General features: G+C 43.1%; 1 protein-coding gene across 3 annotated transcripts in view; it reads right to left on the bottom strand.

Moving 5' to 3' along the window:
• CNTN5 (contactin 5) overlaps nucleotides 1–23,366 on the bottom strand; it is a 667,536-nt gene that overhangs the window by 56,869 nt on the left and 587,301 nt on the right. For all 3 annotated transcript variants that reach the window (XM_053385671.1, XM_053385670.1, XM_053385673.1), the window contains 2 exons: nucleotides 6,010–6,137; nucleotides 4,612–4,787 (listed from right to left, as the gene is read on the bottom strand). In XM_053385671.1, coding sequence (XP_053241646.1) covers nucleotides 4,612–4,787; nucleotides 6,010–6,137 — 304 coding nt within the window. The remainder of the gene's footprint in view (nucleotides 1–4,611; nucleotides 4,788–6,009; nucleotides 6,138–23,366) is intronic.

The raw sequence follows: 23,366 nt of genomic DNA, 5'->3' as shown, positions 1-23,366 counted from the left end.
ATTGATGGTAATCATATGATTTAGCATGTTGTTCAAGCTGCCTTCTTTCTCTGTATACCTGAAGGAGATGCATCTCCACTCCCACTGTTTAGCCCGAACACTGATATCCAGTTCCGAGGGTCTTCTGGAAGTTCCCTCCCTGTGAGAAGTGAAGCTACAGGGAACCAGGCAGAGGGCCTTCTCAGTAGTGTCGCCTGCCCTGTGGAACTCCCTCCCATCAGATGTCAGGGAAATAAAGAATTACAGTGGTACCTCTGGATGCGAACGGGATCCATTCTGGAGGCCCATTCGCAATCTGAAAAGAACGCACCCCACGTCTGTGCGTGCACGGGTTACGATTCGCTGCTTCTGTGCATGCGCGTGACATCATTTTGCACATCTGTGCATGCGCAAGTGGTGAAACCTGGAAGTAACCCTTTCCGGTACTTCCGGGTCACCGTGGGACGAAACCTGAAAACACGCAACTTGAAGCAAACGTAACATGAGGTATGACTGTATCTGACTTTTAGAAGACATCTGAAGGTAGCCCTGTATAGGGAAGTTTTGATGTTTTATGCTTTACTGGGTCTGATGTTTTAATTCTTTTGTAAACCACCTAGAGTGGCTAGAGCAACCCAGTAAGACGAGTGGCATATAAATACATTATTGTTATTGTTTTAACCAGCCACAGCCTGGTATATACAGGAGAATCAATGGGGCTATATTTTAATAGTTGGTTTATTCGTTAGGACAGCCAACATGGTGCTATACAGATGTTTTGGACTACAACTCCCATAATTTCTGACCGTTGGCTTTGCTAGCTGGGCCATTGCTGTATTGGGGCTCTTCCTACTTTACCATAGTGGCCAGGAAACCCCTTCCCTGGGCTATTTTGGTCATTTTGGAGGCCAAAACCACATGGACAGGATCTGGGCTGGGTGGGAATCAGGTTGGAACTCCACATGCAGGGGCAAATGAATGGAGAAGGCTTTACAGATTGATTGTGTCCATGCTCATTGGTGGGGAAGTTGTGGACCTCTTATTGTCGTTGGCCTGCAACTCCCATCAACCCTAGCCAGCACAGCTAAGCAACTGCCATAGAAAAGCATGGTCATCAGGGAAACCATAAGTGACAAAAAGCCCCCCATCCAATTTGAAACTACGGTATACCAGACCCTGCTTAGCTTTGCAAATGTGCTAGCAGTTTTATTGCTGCACCACTAGGAGGTCATATTATAAGTTGTCTTGAAAATAATGGTCCTTTTTCACTTTCCATATCACTGGCAAAGCCGTCAGGCACCATCAGGAATCAGGATGAGTCACAGCATTTATTTAGCAGGAATTCTCCAATTAAAGCATTGTGGTTTGAAAAGGAACGTTTTAGCGAGCATTGCCACATCCCATGAAAACTACTTAATTAGTGCAGCATTTTCTGACAAGTGATTTTATGCATATGGACCTTGTTGCTACTGAACTTCATTTAGTCTTCCTGACATTTTAAAGTTGAATAGTTTCCCCTTTTTTAAAAAAAAGTAACTGGAAAGTTAAAACTAGTAAAAAAGAAGCAGCAAAAATGGTAGGGTACTGGTTTTCACACACGTTCAGGGCATCCTTTACGCACCAGTGTTTGTCAGCCGAAGTGTCCCTGCACATCTGTCATCGACACTTGCCTGTTGCAAAGGACTCTGGGAGATTTCTGGAAGTCCAGGGCACCATTAAGGCCATTCAGAGGATGGAATCCCCCGTTACTTGAGTGTACTGGACTTTCCTCCTCCTGCAGTCTCCTTGCAATTCGCAGCCCGCCTCGCCTAACCTACTTTGCCATGTGAGACCATTGTCAGGCAGAGAGGGCTTGCCCTGATGCTGGGGAATGCGGAGTTAGCCGAGGGTGTTTTTGAACTGTTCTGTTTCACACTTTCGTTCTTGTCGTGAGTATGTTTTGTAGCAAGTGATATTAAAAGATATTTTTATTTTTTTGTTTGGGATTTGTAAGAGATGTGCCAACTTTTATGTTTGAATAATCTTGTTTTTTAATAAATTCTGGAAAAAGGGACTTTTCCTGTCTCTGTCTTTTGTGCTTTTCTGCTGGGGAAGCTAAACCAGCCCCTGACCACTTAGTTGCCTACCAGAACCTGTTGGATTTCTGTCTGTGCCACGGTAAAGTGACGCAGGGCGGGGCAGCCCGGTAACGCTGAAGAGTAATCTTCTTCCTTAGGTTACTTTTGGAGGCAGTTCTGAGATAGGGAAGTGGTGGCAGCGGACTACTGCTTCTGTTTTTGTGTGTGTGTGTGTTCTGAAAAAGCTTCGGCGCATCCCTCTCTCTCTCAGCTGGGTTTTGCTGGACTTGGAGGGCAGGTTGGAGGGGTGGGGGAGTGCGCACGAATGCTTTGCTGTTGTTTAGTCGTTTAGTCGTGTCCGACTCTTCGTGACCCCCTGGACCAGAGCATGCCAGGCACTCCTGTCTTCCACTGCCTCCCACAGTTTGGTCAAACTCATGCTGGTAGCTTCGAGAACACTGTCCAACCATCTCGTCCTCTGTGGTCCCCTTCTCCTTGTGCCCTCCATCTTTCCCAACATCAGGGTCTTTTCCAGGGAGTCTTCTCTTTTCATGAGGTGGCCAAAGTATTGGAGCCTCAGCTTCAGGATCTGTCCTTCCAGTGAGCACTCAGGGCTGATTTCCTTCAGAATGGAGAGGTTTGATCTTCTTGCAGTCCATGGGACTCTCAAGAGTCTCCTCCAGCACCATAATTCAAAAGGATCCATTCTTCGGCGATCAGCCTTCTTTATGGTCCAGCTCTCACTTCCATACATCACTACTGGGAAAACCATAGCTTTAACTAAAGCTTTAACTTTAATGGTTATTATTATTATTACTTGTTACCCGAGAAGCTGCTAGGGAGGGGCATCCAATGCTCTGGAGAAGATTTTGAAGGCCCACAGAAGACTCCAGTGAGGAGGAGAGGAAGGTGAAGTCGCATTGCACAAGCCAAAGTTTGTTCCACTTGCACACAGAAAACAGCATTGCAAATAACCCTGAGAGGGTGCCCTCAAGCATGCCCAACCTTCTTATTGAAGCTCCTCATTCCAATGACAAAATACAGCAATGGGCCTCTTTTGAAATGGGTTCCAATCTAGGATCACTAGTTGTCACATTGGACCGATTGTAGGTGACTAGAAATGGGCCGAAACTTAGAAAAAGAATTCCTCCCCCAAATATATAATCCATATTGTAATTTTTTTCCACAACAAGGAACACATTTAACAGAAAACCGATCTTCATTACAAACAACACAATTGCACACTGTGCCAGAAATTCCCTTGTTCAGGAGTCCTTTCAAAGATCTAAAAGTAGTACTATCAAGATAACAGGTCCTTCCAGAATGATGCCTAGTTTGCTGGAGGTTTGCTGGCTTTATTTATGTAAGCGAAAAAGGACATTTACTAAGGCTGTCCATTGATTAAATAATGTCCAGTTTACAACCAGCTTTATTAATCACTCTGATTAATTTGATGAATTTAAATTATTTTAATGGCTAAAAAATGAACAGCATTTAGCTTGCATATTAAACATTGGATAACATAACCTTTGCAATGGTGTAGAAAATTACAAAATAAATGAAACTGAATGTACTCCATCAATTGTATTTTGTCTGTAATAACTAAGACAACACAACCAGCTTTCTGTTACCACTTCTCTTTCAACTAGTCTAAACATACCAGGAACAAATGTTTGCTATAAGTGTGGGCTTCATCTGCACCACACATTTAAAGCACTATTATACCACTTTAAACAGTCTTGGGTTACCTTAAAGAACCCTGGAACCTGTAGTTTGTAAAGGATGCTGAGATTTTTTAGGATGCCCCTATTTCCCCCACAGAGCTACAACTCCCAGGGTTCCATGGGAAGAAGAAGAAGAAGAAGAAGAAGAAGAAGAAGAAGAGGAGGAGGAGGAGGAGGAGGAGGAGGAGGAGTAGTTTGGACTTGATATCCCACCTTTCACTCCCCTTAAGGAGTCTCAAAGCGGCTAATATTCTCCTTTCCCTTCCTCCCCCACAACAAACACTCTGTGAGGTGAGTGAGGCTGAGAGACTTCAAAGACGTTTGACTAGCCCAAAGTCATCCAGCAGCTGCATGTGGAGGAGCGGAGACGCGAACCCGGTTCACCAGATTACGAGTCCACCGCTCTTAACCACTACACCATGCTGGCCTAGACTTATCAAACTATAGTTCCCAGGAGTTTTTGAGGGACACCTCGGCTATTAAAGCAGTATAATCCTGCTTTTAATGCACCATGCAGAAGAGGCTGCAATTTACTTTTTTTAAAAAGTATGGTTTTTTTCCTTTAGGCTCATGAATGTCTCACCAATAGCTACACTGTAAAGATTCACGGCTATTTCCTTCTCGACTAAAGTAAATATTCCTATGCTTCAATTAACACAAATGAGATACTTAATTCGGTGAGCTAACATTTTTCTTTCTTTCTTTCTTGTTAAAGCCCTTGACTGTAATTACATTTCTTCCGGTCATGTCTGAAATATTTCTGTGATGAAAAGACCTCTCTCCAGCAAACCATTTTTCCATTCGATTCTCCCCCCACTTCGAAAAGAAATGGATTCTTGAAGCATGCTCACCGCCCTGATGCTTTCAAAGTGTCCTCCTTCTTTCTCAAAATCGATAGGCTGCCCATTCAGAATCCAGTGGAACATGACATCTAAGGTGGGGTCATGAATGGCTTTGCAGCTGAGGACAATGCTCTCTCCCACTGTCAGCTCGGTCCTTTTAGGAGACAGGTCTATCTTGGTAGGCTCTGAAGAGACAAAAGGGATGTGTGGCATGGTGTGCTAGGCTAGGAATATAGAAAGCTGCCTTATATTGTTGGACCAGCAGATTGGCATTATCTACACTGAGTGGCAGTGGGTTTCAGCATGCTCCTGAAAACCAGTTTCTGGAAACTGCAGAGGGGCAGAGTGCAGCTGTGCTCAGGTTCTGTTTGCAGTCTTTCCAAAGGTATCTAGTTGGCCACTGTGAGACCAGAATGCTGGAATAGATGGGTCATTAACAGAATCTTTGTCCTTGCGTTGTCTTTGTTTTTATTATGTATTGTGTGTGTGTGTGTGTGTGTGTGTGTGTGTACAGTGGTACCTCGGGTCACAGACACTTCAGGTTACAGATGCATCAGGTTACAGACTCTGCTAACCCAGAAATAGTACCTCGGGTTAAGAACTTTGCTTCAGGATGAGAACAGAAATCGTGCAACGGTGGCAGGAGGCCCCATTAGCTGAAGTGGTGCTTCAGGTTAAGAACAGTTTCAGGTTAAGAACAGACCTCCGGAACGAATTAAGTTCTTAACCAGAGGTACCACTGTATACACACACACACACACACACACACACACACACACACACTACATAATAAAAACAAAGACAACACAAGGACAAACATTATGCTAATGGCCCATCTAGTACAGCATTCTGTTCTCACAGTGGCCAACTAGATTATACCTTTAAATATTATTTATTTATCAAATTATACCAGCCTGTACCCTTAGATCTCAAAATGTAAAATTACTCTCTCTCTCTAGTAATTTTACGTTTTGAGATCTAAGGGTACAGGGCGGTATAATTTGATAAATGAAGAATCTGAAAGTGGAGGGAAAGAGCTTTAAAAAAGAATGGGAAAAGTTTACAATTTATTTACAAGACCATTGTAAGCAGGTTAAAACACTAGCAGGATTCTAACCACACTTGTAAACTAAGGGAAAGTATGGACAGTTTGGAAGGATAAAACTTGGACAGTATTGATATGCAGTTGTAAATATTATCACTAGGACTCATGGAAGGGATGGGGATAAGTCAGGATATTAAGAGTAATCTCGATATTTGGATCTTGAATTATTTTTTGTTGTATGTGTGTGTATAAAATCTAAAAGTGTAACTGGGGAGAACCACCTTTATGCCACTTTGGGGTATATTATAGTGGGGGGAGTGGTATAGAAATATAAATAAATGTAACAAACAGCCACGTCTTACCTTTAACAAACACTGAAGCAACTATTTCTGCAGAACCAAATACATTTTCACCTCGGCATACATATCTTCCCTCATCGGATTTGGTGGAATTCAGGATTCTGAGGCTCCCATCTGGAAGAACAGTTATCCTGAAAATTATAAAAAAGGTTTTTATCCTGAAATAGCATATGCAGAATCATCTCAAATGCAGATAACTTCTGTTGAAGCAAGTAAAATTTTAAATTTTCTTGCTTTACTGTGGAGTCATCTTTCAAAGACCTCACAAATGGAATTACGGAGTGTCTCCCCCATGTTCCTTAAGAATGATGAAAATGCCAATTGTGTTTGCCAGTCTTTCAAATAAGGCCAAAATAAGCTCATTTTTATCCCCTTGCCTTCTGTAATACAGGAGGTCCAAACTCTCCAAAGAAGTGAAATAGTCTTTTAAAACTTAGAAGGGTAAATGTGCAAGGCTTTGTTTTTTGTGTTTTTTTGAAAACAGGATGTTTGTGTCTCAGTTTTGAAAAGTATAACTTTACCATCAAAAAGATGTTTTAATATTAAGCACCAACTGTTCAACTGGAATCTAATGGTGACCTTAGCAAATCAAATCTAAAAAAAGACAGTGGTACAAAGTAAAAGCAGATGGGGAAAGGAGAGGAAATTAATTGTATATAGCCAAAAGATGATTTATAGTACACTCTATGCCAGTGTAGCATGAAGATGAAAATGAGCTCTGGCTACTAATGCATATTATTTTCATTTATTATAGTTAGGCAGCACATTATCTAAATGAAGCCAGAGACACTAAAGGTGGAATTAAGCTGTATAAGAACCATGGGGTTACTCCTGAGAATTGCAGGCCCAACTGAGGTCCTGTCCCATCCCATAATATGTAGTGCAACTTATTCAGTATGCTGACTTTTATCATGTTGTGCGCTTCCTTGTCTATGCCAGCATTAGCCGATGACGTGGAGACAGAGATTTCACACAAAGGGTTGCTCCTCATGAGATCAAGGAGCTGAACAATAAAATAATAATAATAAAAAAATTTTTTATTTATATCCTGCCCTCCTCAGCCAAAGCCAGGCTCAGAGCTGCTCACAACAGTAAAATAACACAACATTCTAAAATCATTTCATTATAAAGTCAGTTCAAATCAAATTAATGGCAACCATTGGGCTAGAGTTCTGTGAGGATTACCAAAGGAGGGGGGTCAGGCTGTGACCTGGCCAAAGGCCTGGTGGAACAGCTCTGTCTTGCAGGCCCTGCGGAAAGATGTCAAGTCCCGCAGGGCCCTAGTTTCTTGTGACAGAGCGTTCCACCAGATTGGAGCCATAGCCGAAAAAGCCCTGGCTCTGGTTGAGGCCAGCCTAACCTCCAAGATGTTTTTGTTTGAAGACCGTAAGGTCCTCCGGGGACATACCAGGAGAGGCGGTCCCATAGGAAAAAATGCACCAGCAGAACCCATCTGATTGCTCCTGCTGTGACAACCTGCTGTGTCTGGTATCTCAGCTATGGCTGTATCTTGATTGGTGTAACCTGGCCACTGTGGTCCAGACATTGGAAAACTTGAGACTGGATTACTGCAATTGTTCTAGGTGGGCCTGCCCTTTGGCATGGCCCAGAAGCTCCAACGGGTGCAAAATGCAGTGGCTTAACTGTTGATGGGGGCAGATGGCTGACCATATGGGACACCTCTGGTGCCAAAGGCAAACATTGGTAGAGAAACATGTTTTTTGCTGAGCATTACAGAAGAACGTACACAAAAGGATTTACATTGGCAATGAATTTATTATTGATGCCAGAAATAGCCATTACTGTGAGTTGGAGTCCCTCCTTGCATGTACAGCAATAAAATAATATTATAAAAATGTGTTCACACACACTACATTATTTTGTAAGCTCTTTATATTTTGTAATCTGGAGCAGTTAAAACAAGAAATATAATTTAGGAATTCTGTTTATTTTAATTCCCAGTGCCTTCCAAAGCTTTGATAATTTAAAACATTTCCTAATGTCCCAAATATTTTTTGTGTTTGTACTTGATTTTCTTGTAACTTGAATCCACTGGTTCCAGAGCAGGAGAAAACAAGCTTGCTCCATCTTCCATGTGGCAGCCCTTTAGATATTTGAAGATGGCTATCATATCTCCTTTCAGTCTCCTCTTCTCTAGGCTAAACATATCCAACTCCCTCAACCACTCCTTATAAGGCTTGGTTTCCAGACCCTTGGTCATCCTCTGCATACGCTCCAGCTTATCAATATCCTCCTTAAATTGTGGTGCCCAGAACTGGACCCAGTACTCCAGGTGTGATCTGACCAAGGTAAAATAGAGCAGTACTATTACTTCGCTTGATGTGGACATTGTACTTCTGTTGATACAGCCTGGAAGAGCTTTGGCTTTTTTTGCTGCTGCATCACGCTGTTGACTCACATTAAGCTTGTGGTTTACTAAGGCCCCTAGATCATTTCCACATGTGCTACTGGCAAGCCAGATGTCCCCCTTCTCATATTTGTGCAGCTGCTTAATTCTTGACTAAGAGCAAAACCTTACATTTGTCCCTATTGAAATATATGAGACACCATTATCAAATAAGCCCACCTCCAGTCATCACCCACCTAATTGTAGAAGAGAGACTGTAACATTCAGGCAGTGGCTTGTGGGAGAAGATGATTCTTTAGATTACCTGGCAGGTAATCATTATGTCATCCGCATATAATGAAATTTCCCGCTCTGTCCCTCCTAACCCTTTCGTGGATTGATCACCTTCGATGAAGAATTAGGAGCTGTTTTCTTACAAAAACAAAACCTGTCCCGAAAGCTGCCACATCAAAGGAATATACTCTATGACCCTACAGAGGAAAAAATAAATTACAGCTTTGTTGTTGGGTGCAGTTCCCAAGATTTATTGGGTGGAGAAAGTCTCGTTGTCATGAAAAATGTGCAACCATTAACTTGGGATGTGAACACGGTCCCCGTTCTAAGCAATTCCACAGATAGGGTAGATAGGTGTCAGAGAAAATCTAGGGGCATGGAAAGGTCAGGCAGGCTGCACGCTGCATGTTGCATGTGGAAGTTGAAGGATGGATTGCAAGAGTACTAACTGCTGACAACCGAGTCCATTCCATCTAATCATGTTGCATACGTTTCCTTGTTGGGCTCCATTACTGTGCATTACAGTAATCTAACCTCAGGGTTATGAAAGCACGACCGACTGCTGCCAGGCTCAGAACTGTTGCAGGATTGAAGCAGAAACCCATAGCTCAATGGAAGAAGATATGCTTTGCATGCATAAGATGCTATGTTCAGTCTCCATTTAAATAATCTCAGGGACAGGGCTGAATGCCTCTGCAGAAATGCCTCAGGGAGCCATTGCCTGCCACGGCAGACAGCACTGAGCTGGAAAGAACGATGGCTCAACTCAATGGTTGCAATTACTTGTGTCTGGACAGGAAAAAACCTAGGTGAGCCTTGGTCTCATACACTCCTCCCCCGGTGTGGGCTTGAGGCATCCAGAAATCTTTGCTTTCATCATTTATTAGCCAGACAGACTGCAGTTAATCTAAACTATGGTTTGTTTGGCACAAGCCATCAAGTCACGGGTTATGAATGTGGCTCATTTAAGCAAAGTGTAGCTAAGATTAATGACAGTTTAGGGTTCTGACATAACATAAACTGTGTTTAAGTGAAATTTTTTAAAATGTAAGCTTCCAATCTTGGAGGACAAGTGAGAGGTGAGTGTGTGAGTGCTTGTCTGGAGTTTCCATAGACTAGGGTGGTCCAACTTTTCATACCAAGTGAGCTGCAAGAGTACTTCGACACTGATCCTGCCTTGTTGTGCAGGAGGGTGAGAGCCTGGCCAAAAATTGATGTCATCCCCCAGCCCTCATGCTGCCTTCCAAAGCCAGATAAGGGAGGCTTTGGGAAGGAGGCATGAGGCTCTGGCTGGGTCCTAGAGCCCTCCCACTTTGTTCCTAAAGCTGAGAAAGCGCTAGCTAGGCTCTGGGAAGGAGGCTGGGGGACTCTAGGACAATGTCAGCTTATCTAGCTTTGGGAAGGCAGTGCAAGAGTTGCAAGGGGAGGCATCAAATGTTGCTGAGGGCCACCAAAGAAGGAATCAAGGCTGAATGTGGCCCTCAGGCCACATGTTGTACTTCCCTGCCTTAGACCATACCCAGAAACATAGATTTGTGGCATAGTAAATATGCTATATCAATCCCTGCTATATCTGGCTGAAAGGATTAGATGAATAGTCTAAGGAAGCTTTGCCATGTTTCTTGACACACCATTACTTTAGAAAACAATGTTGAGAGCCAGTATGGTACAATGAAACTGCTACCTGCCCCCATCAATTATTAGATAACAATTCCCATCATCTCTTACCATTGGCTTTAGTGGCTGAGGCTGACAGGAGGTATAGACCAACAACACTGTAAGGCTACAGCTTCCCTATCCTTGTTTGGATATGGGAGATCAAAGTCTATATCTCCACATTGCCTTGGGCAAGCCATCGTGTCTCAGCCTAACCCACCTTACAGGTTATCATCAGAAGAAGGGAGATAGATCCAGTCATTCCTCCCATTTGGAAAAAGAGCAGGGTTGCAGTGCAGCAACTGCACAAATGAAATTAACAAAGGAAGAAACGACAAAGGCCTCTATGATTCCATGGGCAATTGACCTAGGACTCAACATAGATATGGCCTCTTTTGATAAATTGTGGGAAAACAATGAACTTCTTGGCATGCTATACTCTAAAAGAGAATCTACAAAAGATTATATATAGCTGGTACCTCACCCCTAGTAAACTTGTAAAAATGTATAAAAAGGGAACCAATTTATGTTGGAAATGCGAAGAGATTGAAGGGAAATTTATACACAAATGGTGGGGTTGTAAGAAAGCCAGAGTATTGGGAGATGATATACTCAGAACTAAAAAAAGATGTTAAGGGTCTCATTTCCCAAGAAACCAAAGATGTTCTTATTGAGTATAGTGGTACTTCTGGTTACGAACTTAATTCGTTCCGGAGGTCTGTTCTTAATCTGAAACTGTTCTTTTGTTAGTGCATTTATTAATTTCCAATAAAAAAACATCCAATTAACATATCAAATCATAATCCAATAAAAACACTACAGGCTGCTCCCACTGCTGCCGCACCGCCACCACACGATTTCTGTTCTCATCTTGAAGCAAAGTTCTTAACCCGAGGTACTATTTCTGGGTTAGTGGAGTCTGTAACATGAAGCATCTGTAACCTGAAGCGTCTGTAACCCAAGGTACCACTGTATAGTAGAGGGGGAAATACCCAAGAAAGTATTTAGTCTTTTCCTCTATCTAATAACAGCAGCCAGAATGATTTATGCCCAAAGGTGGAAGGACAAAATAGTCCTGCAAAAATAGACTGGCAGAATAAGCTTATAGACTATGTGGAGTTAGCAATGTTGACTGCAAAGATAAGAAATCAGGATGAGTCAGATATAAAAGAAGAATTGGAATATGTAAAGAAATATAACAATCAGATAAACTTCCAAGTGGGATTAGATATATGAGCAGCAGATAAAATAAGCAGAAGAGGGGTGGTAATTAAGGAGATGCATCTTAACAAAGACGAAAAAAGACCCCACAGAGGGAGGCATGAGGAAGTAGAAGATAAACGGTGAGAATTGTATAACTGATGTATTAAGATATGTAAAATGCATAAATATATAAATTAACAAATGGAAAAAGTGGAGAAAGGAACGTTTACAACATCCATTGCAAAACTACCCCCCAAAATTAGATTTACTTATTTGCTATATTCTGACATGCAGGAAAACGGCCAAAAACTATATGTACAGTATCTATTGCTTTTCTACAGTACTACAGAAGAAGTAATTTGTTTCCTGCTTTTTCCCTGTCAAAAAAAAATGTGCCAAGTTTACTTGCTGTTCAATAAAATATTAGGAAAAGCAACACCACATGTATTTGATTCAGAGAAAAGGATTGGATTACACAGATCAGTGGTTTCATCAACCTTGCTTTTTATCATATGATTTTGTTGTCAGCTGTAATAATAGTGTGAAAATGGAGAAATCAGCTGTTTTTCTCATGAGGATGTATCTTTTTTAAAAAAAATAGAGAACGTATTTACGCTGAAAGTATATGACATTTGGATGGCTCATCCACCAACTGTTCCTGTTTGCTCACAACTATATGGAAAGGCTGGTAAGGTGGAGGCAGGTCTAGCAGAGAGTCCCATAAAAGGAATTTGCCTGTATCTGGACAGGAATAATAATAATAATAATAATAATAATAATAATAATAATAATAATAATAATAATTCATTTATACCCCACCCATCTGGCTGGGTTTCCCCACCCATTCTGGACGGCTTCCAACAAAATATTAAAATACAGTAGTCCGTCAAACATTAAAAGCTTCCCTGAACAGGGCTGCCTTCAGATGTCTTCTAAAAGTCTGGTAGTTGTTTTTCTCTTTGACATCTGGTGGGAGGGTGTTCCACAGGGTGGGTGCCACTACCGAGAAGGCCCTCTGCCTGGTTCCCTGTAACTTGGCTTCTCACAGGGAGGGAACCGCCAGAAGGCCCTTGGCGCTGGATCTCAGTGTCTGGGCAAAATGATGGGGGTGGGGACGCTCCTTCAGGTATACTGGACCGAGGTTGTTTAGGACAGAATCAGGAAATAAATACGTAGCAGTGAATAACAGTATTCCCCCAAGTTTAAGCAGCTTTTCTCTGCTGCAGCTGTTGCAGTGGTGGTGCAGCCATTCGTCCACATTCAGAATGCCTCACTCTGAGGAAGGATCTCCCTGGGCCCTTCCACATAGCAAGGCAGTGAAGAGAGGGTAGAGGGGTGGCAAAAACTCTCAGCTCCCTGGGTGGCTGAAAGGTGACCAGAAGTGCTGGCAGCACTAGCAGAACTGGTAACCTCTGCCCAATCCTCCTCACTCCTGTGTTGGCTGGCTGGCATAATAGGCTTATTCCATCTCATGATTGTGCAGTTTTGGGACTCAATCCTTATTCCTCCTTTCTAGCCAGGGGACGTTGGCAAGCTAGCTGTGACTGAAGCATAGACTGATGTGGGGCAGTCGATCTGGCTCTCGGTTGGAGCATTTCAGCCACTAGTCTCCACCTATGCTCTACCTGTATATTTGTAAAAAAAACCCCAAAACCCTCAAATATTGGAAAACACCCTAAGCCTCCAGAGACTGTCTTCTAAGATAAACTGAACCTCTGTAACTTCTCAGTCCTTGGAGAATTGCAGTGAGCATAATGCTACAAGGGCAAGGCCAAAAACCAACAGCAACACAGATGCCAGATTTCGATTTGCATCTTCAATCTCTAAATGGGACAGTAAGAGGGTCCCCCCCCCAAGTAAAAGAGTCTTTAAATAAAGTGGGAGCACTGGAGGAAAGGATTTCTAGAAGTCTCCCACAGGGGTACAGGATGTTGGAAGGCAAACCATACTGGCAGCCCAGAGCGAGGTGGGATTAAGATGGTTAAGAATTTCAGCAAGAGGACATTATGTGCAGGGTGCCTAAGAGACAGTCATGGAGAGAAACTTCATGTAGAACACACCTTCTCAAAGAAAGAAAGCTTCCGGATTTATTTTTCGGACTACCAACCCTTGCTTGTGGTGGTACCAACTAATGTGACCCTATACATCTAAAATGTTTTCAGTTAAAAGGTTTATACATTGGTTTAAATGTTGAAAGGTTTATACAGTGCTATTTTTCTACAAAACAGGTGCTGGAACTCACCACAAACACCTCCCTTATTTTCTTATAATGGCCCCCTGAGAAGGGCCGGAAGTGACCTCTGGCAAGTTCCAGCTGAAAAAAAAAGCCCTGGGTTTAGAAGATTCTGTTTCTGTTCACTGCAAACTATGCCTCAGACATAACTTGGTGAACCACCCTGCATTTTAGTCATTCAGGTCACAATCCAAAGGCATTTACTTGTGAGTTAGCCCAGCTGTGTACAGTGCAACTTCCACTTCCATGGAAACACACATTGGACTGTGCTGTTAAGTGCTAACATGGGACGCGGGTGGTGCTGTGGTCTAAACCACTGAGCCTCTTGGGCTTGCTCATCAGAAGGTCAGCATTTCGAATCTGCTCAATGGGGTGAGCTCCCGTTGCCAGCTCCTGCCAACCTAACAGTTCGAAAGCACACCAGTGCAAGTAGATAAATAGGTACCCCTGTGGCAGGAAGGTAAACGGCGTTTCCATGCACTCTGGTTTCCGTCATGGTGTCCTGTTGCACCAAAAGCAGTTTAGTCATGTTGGCCACATGACCAGAAAGCTGTCTGTGGACAAACGCCGGCTCCCTCGGCCAGAAAATAGAGATGAGCGCCGCAACCCCATAGTCGCCTTTGGCTGGACTTAACTGTCCAGGGGTCCTTTACCTTTTACCTAATTGTTAAATACATGCATACTTTTTTTAAAAAAAAGAAAAACACAACAATCTTGAATCTCATAGTTTCTTAGAAGAGAAGCTGAAATGATAATGTGGGATTCATGTAGAACAGCATTTTTTTAAAGGAGAGTAACAGATGATAAAAAGCTTTGCATCAATCCAGAATTAGCAAGTAGGCTAAAGGGGGAAAGTAGCTTAAATAGTTCAGTTTCCTATTTCCTACTTTTCTCAGTTGACATCATCACTGCGGGTATGAAATTGGTTTGTGCTGCATGCTGGCAACGGGGGCTTTTGAGATGCAAAGCAGGTTGGGAAGTTGCATTGACTCATTTACCCTGTGGCCTTTCGCAGTGTTCTGATCTGAGCAATCTGTCATTTCACATTAGCCCAGATACGGAACCTGTCAATATTCTTTAATGTAGATTATGCGGAAGGAAGACAAGTATTTGTAAATAGTTGGGACCTTTATTTCTCCTTGAGCATCTTGTGAGTTCTCGAGCTCTTTCCCTGTTTTTCATAATAGACTTCTAAGCCTCTAAGTCTGAGAGGAGCTAGGGGCGAGTTATTGCATTGCTGAAAGTTCTTGGGCAAACAGGATACCGACTCGACCCTATATGAAACCTTTGAGAGCCTCACTCCTTATTGAAATTTGTTATTTTTAATATTGTCCATCTAATTTAAAGGTACTCGATTGTGGTTAAATCCCAGAGCTCAAAACGAAATTGGATCTCTCACTCAGCTGATTTCCCCCTTTGTATTTAAAATGGATTATCTCCAAATGCAGTGCCGTTAAGGTGATTGGAAAGCTAAGAGTAAAATACCAAGGCTCAAGCCATTCCCAGCTTTCAGCCAAACAGAGGGTTGTGCTTGTGCTAAAAGGGTTGGGTTCCATATCACTAGCTTTAAATCCATGCAGAAAACACAGGACATATGAGCCACTACCAGTTTTTAAACAGCTATATATAAGGACTCTGAAATGAGTACTAAAGCCCTTACACTGCTTGCTACTAAAGCACAGGTGGTTGTGGTCACCTTGCAGCAAATGGCAGAATTGTGACACCTGTGGGCAGGGGTGCCATAGGGGGGAGCATGGGCTGAGTCCCCCCCCCCATTTTCAAGGAGGAGGCTGGCTCCTTCAATATTCTGTGGACTGTGGTGGGCCACGTTGGGCCTTCTTGTGGCGATGGCAAGCCCCATCAGGCCTCCTCCCGCCACATGGCATCACATGTGTACAGAAGGTGGAACCCAATGTGTGTGGCTGTGGGTAGAGTAGGAAGGTCCATGGTTCTGGCTGTGGCACAAAATGGGAACCTCTGGACCTCCAGATCCTGCTGGACTACAACTTGAGCATTGTCATTGGTCAGAAAGGATGGTAGCTAGAGTCAAACAACATCTCAAGGGCCACAGGTTCTCCATCTCTTGGATCATTTCCCCACATTGTTCCATGTTTGATGGACTAAAGACAAGACTGTGCCAAGGAAGGGGGCTCTGAGGTGTGAGCCCAGGGCACCACACCACCCTCCGCTGCTAACTTTCATGCTGTAAACATGTGGTGACCCCCAGGTTAATCACTCCATGTTCAGGAACATGAAACCAGCAGAGGTATTGGTGGAGGTAATGGTGGCGAGCAATCGTCAGTGGGAACAGTCAACATGATGTTTGTAAAATGCAAGCCCAGCCCACGGATAAGTGTGTTGCTCTTGAGAGGGGTATGTATGGGAAATATGCAATGGTAGCTTGCAGTGTTCCTTCAGAGGAACCCCATCAAGAGGAGGCAATCTCCTTTCCATCCGCTTATCTGGGTCTTATCTGGATTGAGCTTGAATATGCAAATCCCCAAATAGTTTACATAAAACACAGTAAGATAATTTTAAAAAGAAAAATAAACATTCAAAAAAACTACAAAGAAAGACATCGGTGAATTTAGGAGTACTGCAAATATGGTTTCATGGAAGCATGCAACAGTGAGCAGTTTTGGAACCAAACTAATCCAGAATCTAAATTCTGCTCTGGTATCCATTTCTATTAATTTTACAACAAGCTCTATAACATGTACATTTAGAAGTGGATGGGATATTTAATATTTATTTCCCTTGAAATCAATCTCCAGGATTATTCATTAGATTTGGAGAACAATAGATCTCGGACCAAATACTCATTATCCTTCCCCCGTTGTAAATCTCTTTTTTGGGTTCATGAATGACAGAAGAAGAAAATTAGGTCCTTCTCAGAAAACTCTATGAAAAACACCAGTGCATTCTGAGGATGTTGCAACAACAGCCTCTCCCACTGCACACCCAATAGCTAAGTGAGAAAAGGAAACATTTTAGCTGGTTTTAAAGATTCAATTAGGTTCTTGAACCTAATTCTTGAAAAGACGTTAGAATAAACTAGCCCCCTGTTCACACTATGCAAGTATCAAAGGGCCAAAATGGAAATGGAAATCTGCCTTCTAGATATTGGATATGACTTTAGTTAAGTGGTAGAGCAACTGCTTTGCATGCATCCACAGCATCTCCAGGGAGGGCAGAGAGAGAGCCCTGTCTGAAATTCTGGATAGCCACTGCCAGTCAGCATAGATGATACTGAGCTACATAGACCAATGGTCAAATATACACTGATGGGCAGCAGTTCTCCAAGGTTTCAGACAGGGGTCCTTCCCACCCTTACCTGGAGATGCTAATGATCAAACCTGGAATGTTCGGCAATCAAGGCACATGTTCAACCACTGAGCTATAACCCTTCCCCAATAAAAGCATATGAATAGCAGTAGGCTGGGTACCACTTGCTGGGGAAAGCCACTTCCGAGCTGGAGAGGAGGTGGGGTTGTGGGCTTCATGCCCTCCCCCCACGTGTGCGGGGGCTGGCTTGCAGCCCCCGCGAGATCGGGGAATCCTCGGAATCAGCTGGCCCGGGAGCCATGGCGCATGCTATTTAGGGCTGGCGCGGCCGAGGATTTCCCTCTTTCTCCATCACCTTCCCCCATATCGAAGGGTAGTCCGGTAAAGGATTCCGGGGGGCATTGCCCTGTCCGAAGCCTATGGAGGTATGGGCCTAAGGCATGCCCCCGAGCGGTGACCCCGGGGGAGCTCCTAGTTGACGTGCCTCAGCAGGACCCCCCCTGCTGGTGGTTAACCCTTGTCAGTCTTCAAGCAATCAGGCTGAAGCCGGTTAGACGATAGGACCAATGTCTAAGCCAATACCGCTCAATTCCTGTAATCAATAAAGTTGTGGCCTATTTTCACCCATTAACCTAAAATACTGGTGTCCTGTGTCTTTATTTCCGAGGGGGAGGCAGGAACTCGCCACGCAATAAAGGTGTCAAAATAGTGTTATCATTGTGTTCTTCTTGTGAGAAACAAGATGCTGTGGGAACAGGATACTGGACTTTAGATGGACCTTTGGTTTTATCCAATAGAGCTCATAAGAAGGGCCTTGCTGGATGAGGCCAAAGGCCCATCTAGTCCAACATCCTGTTCTTACGGAGCACAACCAGTCGCCTAGGGGATGCCCATAAACAAGACCTGAAGGCATACTCCGCAAGTGACCTAGAACAACCAGGACATCCTACTTTTCCTGTGAGAGCATGGCAGCCATTTTTGTGTGCCGTGATATTGCCTAATTTAATGCTAAGATCTCACCCCCCAAAAGCCCTTGGGGGGGGCCACGATCTCATGTGGTGCCCTAAAGCACATGGTTTTGGATGGCATGAGTGTATGGCCCTGAAAAAGCATGTCTTTAGGGGTCTGTGATATCACACGGCCAACGTGACTCGTACAGGAGCCTGGACAGGATGACACATATTCCAGTTTGGGGATTCAGTATGTTGGAGGGTATGTGAATGCAACAGCTCTCCTCATACCTTGTTCTTTTGCAAGTTGGTTCTTAAAAGCTTCATGTGGTGTAATTTGGCATACCCCATTTAATTCTATGGAGGTTTGCACCTGAAGATTGGGCCCAAAGTGTCATAAATCTGAAGGTCAAACTCTGCCTCAAGTGCTATATCATTGACCTTGAGTGAGACATAATGAACTATTTCCATACTTCTGTGAAGCACAACAAATTTTAATTCCAGTGAATGCGGTGAGAGTCTTGTTAACACTAAGGTTGCTAATTGACTATTTACAGGGAAAGTTTCTCTGTGCTTGGGGCAACGATTGCAGAGCTAAATCATCTTTATTATTAACGTGAGCCTTGTAATATTGTCTGTTCAGATGGAACCTTCTTCTTTGCATGGGTCCTTGATTTAAAGAAACACTATTGGAATATTAACTACTGCGAACCTACTCTGATGATTGTCTCAATATTCCCTTTGTTGGAAGGTTGCATTTCCTGTGATTTTATAAAGGTATATAAACTTTTCCCCATGTTTGCCTATTTATATGCTTAGAATCATTAAGTAGCATGGCTAATGTTAACTTGAGATGGCTGAGCCTGTTTGAACTTGTAATTTTATCACCATTTACCAAAAGCCGCTATACAGTATACCCTTGGCTGGACATTCACCGTTTTTCTGAGTTCCTTTAACTATATTAGATTTTTATTGTTGTAGTTTTAAAAAAAGTAGTTTCGAACTTCTACAGGTGGCTAGCTAGTGTGCTGGCCTCTCAACACCACACCATCTCCCCCCTCTGGGTGACAACAACTTGGCTCCACATCAGAACAATAACAGATACGGTCCGTTTCTAGCATTCTCACCAAAAGGAGAGGTCAGTATGTATGTATATGAAGTAAGACTGGAAAAAAGTGCTTTTGACTAGTGATGATTGGTCATTCCCTTAGAAATGGGAGGGGAAATAGCTACAATTTCCATGTTCACCCCAGGACAGGAACAGAAATCACCTAAGCAAATATGAGTGGCATTCACTATCATTCTTTTTTTTCGTTTTTAGCCCATAAATAATCACATAATTTTCTGCATTGCTTTTGCCATTTCCCTTCCACTGAAATGCACTGAAATAATCAACAATGATTTGTGCTAGTTTGGGCCATTGTGGATGGGGAGACAAATAACGTAGAGTTTAGTGGAAGCCGAAGTGTAGTAGAATGGAAACAGCGTCGATTGTGGCAAACACAGAATGAGATAGAAATTGCTGCCTCCTTGCATCCTTGTTCCCTTATTGTGGTAATTGCCCCCCTAAAAGCCCTACCCCTGACATAACTCCCAGAAGGGCAACTAGCTGGTCATATACTTATATAAGAGAGGAACAGTGTGAATTGCTACTGAAGAGACAGCTTGGGGGTGGGTGGGTTGGGACTTATTAGTGAGTCCGAAAATGCTAATTTCTTGGGTTGGGCCTTATTAGTGAGTCTTAAAATGCTAATTTCTTTAATATGGTTTAGGGAAATGGCTCTAATATTTAAACTAATGGTTAGTAGCAGAGGTGGCTAGTGCCCACTGAGTGCCCTACCACTGTGACTAGTAAGGCAGAAGGTAGGCAAACCAACAGTACTGTTATTTTTATTTTATTTATATACCGCTCAACATGCCAAAATGGTACTAAGTGGTACAATGGCATCTAAGTGGTGGAGCCAAAGAGGCAGAGCCATTTCCTGGCAGGAAGGAAGGCAATTGGGGGCTGGTTGAAGCCAGACTGAAGTCACTGGGGCAGTGGTTAAAGGTGCCATTGGTTAAAGGTAAAGGTAAATGGACCCCTGACCATTAGGTCTAGTCGTGGACGACTCTGGGGTTGTGGCACTCATCTCGCTTTACTGGCCGAGGGAGCCGGCGTACAGCTTCCGGGTCATGTGGCTAGCATGACTAAGCCACTTCTGGTGAACCAGAGCAGCGCACAGAAATGCTGTTTACCTTCCCGCTGGTGTGGTACCTATTTATCTACTTGCACTTTGATGTGCTTTCAAACTGCTAGGTTGGCAGGAGCAGGGACCAAGCAATGGGAGCTCACCCCGTTGCGGGGATTCGAACCGCCAACCTTTTGATTGGCAAGTCCTAGGCTCTGTGGTTTAACCCACAGCGCCACCCGCGTCTAACAACCACTTCAGCACGTTTTCCCAGGATCGCACCTTCTGCATGTGAAGTAGTTACTCTGCTACTGACCCACAGCCATTCCCTGTGTTTTACTTTGTGTGCAACACTTTGTATTTCAAATATTTATTTATAGTGGAGAACACGGCTGACATGATAAATAAATAAATCAAATGGATCCTGAAAGCATCAATACAAGCTATTTTTGTCTTCTCCTGTTTCTGCCATTGCTGATTTTGTCCAGTTTCCAAATCGACCCCCAAAACACTTGCCGCTGCATGCACACACTTGATATTCAAACCACAAGTTAATAATCAGACAGATAGTTTCTTCTATGTTTAATATTTTATGAGTGGGCTATAAATAACTACTTGAAATTATATTGCAAAATCACCAGCTTACTCGTGTTTCCTGTAATGTCCAGTTTGACCTTGGTTATTTAGATACCTGGAGAAAGGAGGGGTGGTGGCGGCGGAAAGCTAAGCTGTCAATCACATGGAGATGCCACTTTGCTTGCTGCTACAGAAAAGACAGTAGTCTTGTCAAAAGCAAAAAATAAAAGGTAAAATAAAAAGGGGATTAGGCCAATAATATACTAGAATCTCATTAAACCCTTGACTCTAGTTTTTGCTCTGTCGAGTTCATTTAGAATTCTGGGAAGAGAATTGAGTTATCATGTGCTATGATTGGCAAAATGGGCAAAGGAACATCTATCTCTTTTTGCTAACACTACAAGATGAATTATGGGTCTGCAACTGGGAACAGGCAGTTAAAAAGACAGTCGTGTCCTTTCCGGAGAACTTTATTACTGTTAATATTAGGGGGTGAAAAGGGCATTAGTTCCTACCGGCACGTTATCTATTGATTAGGAAATGTCTGGACCTTGCAAGCTACGGTTTACCATGCAGGGGCTCTCGTTCTGTAGCTATAACTTCAGAAGTTCTGACGGTGAGTCTTAATGACAAGTTACCCTGGAAAGTGATATCCTCTCGTTAAACGTGACATATCCTGCAGCAACATCCCCGGGTACAAAAGCGCAGAGGTGAAATTGCACTGGTATACAAAACGTTACGGACGAAAGTCCTTCAAAAGTACAGGGTAGGGCTTCAAGGTAAAAAAATTAAATTGCACAATGCAATTTTCTAGAAAGGCAGAGGGAGCTTGCAGAACCGGACTTCCGTTGCAATCAATCAATCAATCAATCAATAAATAAATAAATAAATAAATAAATAAATAAATAAATGCATTAAAAGAAATCCATTCGGTGCTGTCAGATTGCTAACAGAAAACTCCTTGCAACCCCTTGAGGTTTTGAAAACTGGTTCAGAATCCTTTGATGTTGCCCCCCTCCCTTGTAAGCCAATAGAGCACTGTTCTCGGGCACCCACTACCCTCTCTGCCTTCTTACTTACAAGCAGTTGAGTGGGTATCTGTCCTGCATGCTTTAGCTGAGTTTCCTGCATTGCAGGGGGTTGGACTAGATGACCCTTGGGATCCCTTCCAACTCTACACTTCTATGCGTCTATAGTCCAGTGGGTGACCCTGGCATTCAGCTTCCTCCTCCTCCTCAGTGTTGCCTTTATGGGGACAAAACTAAAATTTGTTGCTCTGTTTAAATATATATATATGAGTCCACTAGCACCTTAGAGACCAACTACGTTTGTTCTTGGTACGGTGGTACCTCAGGTTAAGAACTTAATTTGTTCTGGAGGTTCGTTCTTAACCTGAAACTGTTCTTAACCTGAGATGCCACTTTAGCTAATGGGGCCTCCCACTGCCACTACACGATTTCTGTTCTCATCCTGAAGCAAAGTTCTTAACCCGAGGTATTATTTCTGGGTTAGCAGAGTCTGTAACCTGAACATAGCTATCAACTTTTCCCTTTTCTTGCGAGGAATCCTATTCGGAAAAAGGGAATTTCCCTTAAAAGAAGGGAAACTTTGACAGCTATGAACCTGAAGCGCCTGTAACCTAAGTGTCTGTAACCTGAGGTACCACTGTATAAGCTTTCGTGTGCATGCACACTTCTTCAGATATCCGAAGATATTCTTCAGGCAAGGAAGCCTTGCTTGGCTTGATGGGAAACGAGATTATGAAGACAGATCAAAGATTATTCATGTACACCAGAGTTGCAGCGAGGGCTTTGTTGGCCCAAAAATGGAAATCACAAGAAACCCCTACTATTGCGGAGTGGCAGGTGAAGATGATGGATTTTGCTGAGTTAGCCAAACTGACTTGCAGGATCCGAGACTAGGACGATCAGAAATTTCAGAAAGACTGGAGTAAATTTATTGTCTACTTAAATGATAACTGTAAAAACTCAAAGACACAAGCAGGACTGAAGTAAATCCTACAATGCAGATAAATTGTAAAGAGTTAGAATGCGCGATTGGATATGATATGGGATACCAGTTGAAGGGAAGGAGGGAAGTCGTAAGCTCGGAGGAGCAAAAAAGGTTTGCATGTTGATTCATATGTTGTTTGAAAAAGTGTGTAAGGAAAATAATAAAAATTTATAAAGAAAAGTAGTAGTAGTAGTAGTAGTAGAAGAAGAAGAAGAAGAAGAAGAAGAAGAAGAAGAAGAAGAAGATATTCTTCAGATATCTGAAGAAGTGTGCATGCACACGAAAGCTTATTCCAAGAACAAACTTAGTTGGTCTCTAAGGTGCTCCTGGACAATTTAATTTTTATTATTTATATTTCGACTGCATCAGACCAACACGGCTACTTGCCCTGTCTGTCATTGGCTCTAGCGCCACCTACTGTTGAGCTCCCTGCTTTCCACCCTACCAGTCCAGTGAGCAACAGCCACCACTGTCTCTTCCTCTGTTCCATTCAGTGGAAACTAGACAAAAGCTCAGGGAGGCTTCAAGAGGCATGTCTCCACCCCAAGGTAGTCTGGGGTTTCCAAAAGCTGCTGGGCAAGATGATCTGGGGAGACAAGAAGGCAAAGGTGGGTGAGAGGCCTTGTGAGAGG

Source organism: Podarcis raffonei, chromosome 4 (assembly GCF_027172205.1).
Source record: "Podarcis raffonei isolate rPodRaf1 chromosome 4, rPodRaf1.pri, whole genome shotgun sequence".
In the NCBI taxonomy this organism is placed as follows: domain Eukaryota; kingdom Metazoa; phylum Chordata; class Lepidosauria; order Squamata; family Lacertidae; genus Podarcis; species Podarcis raffonei.
Note: the sequence above shows the minus strand (reverse complement) of the source record. Positions and strands in the feature narration are given on the sequence as shown.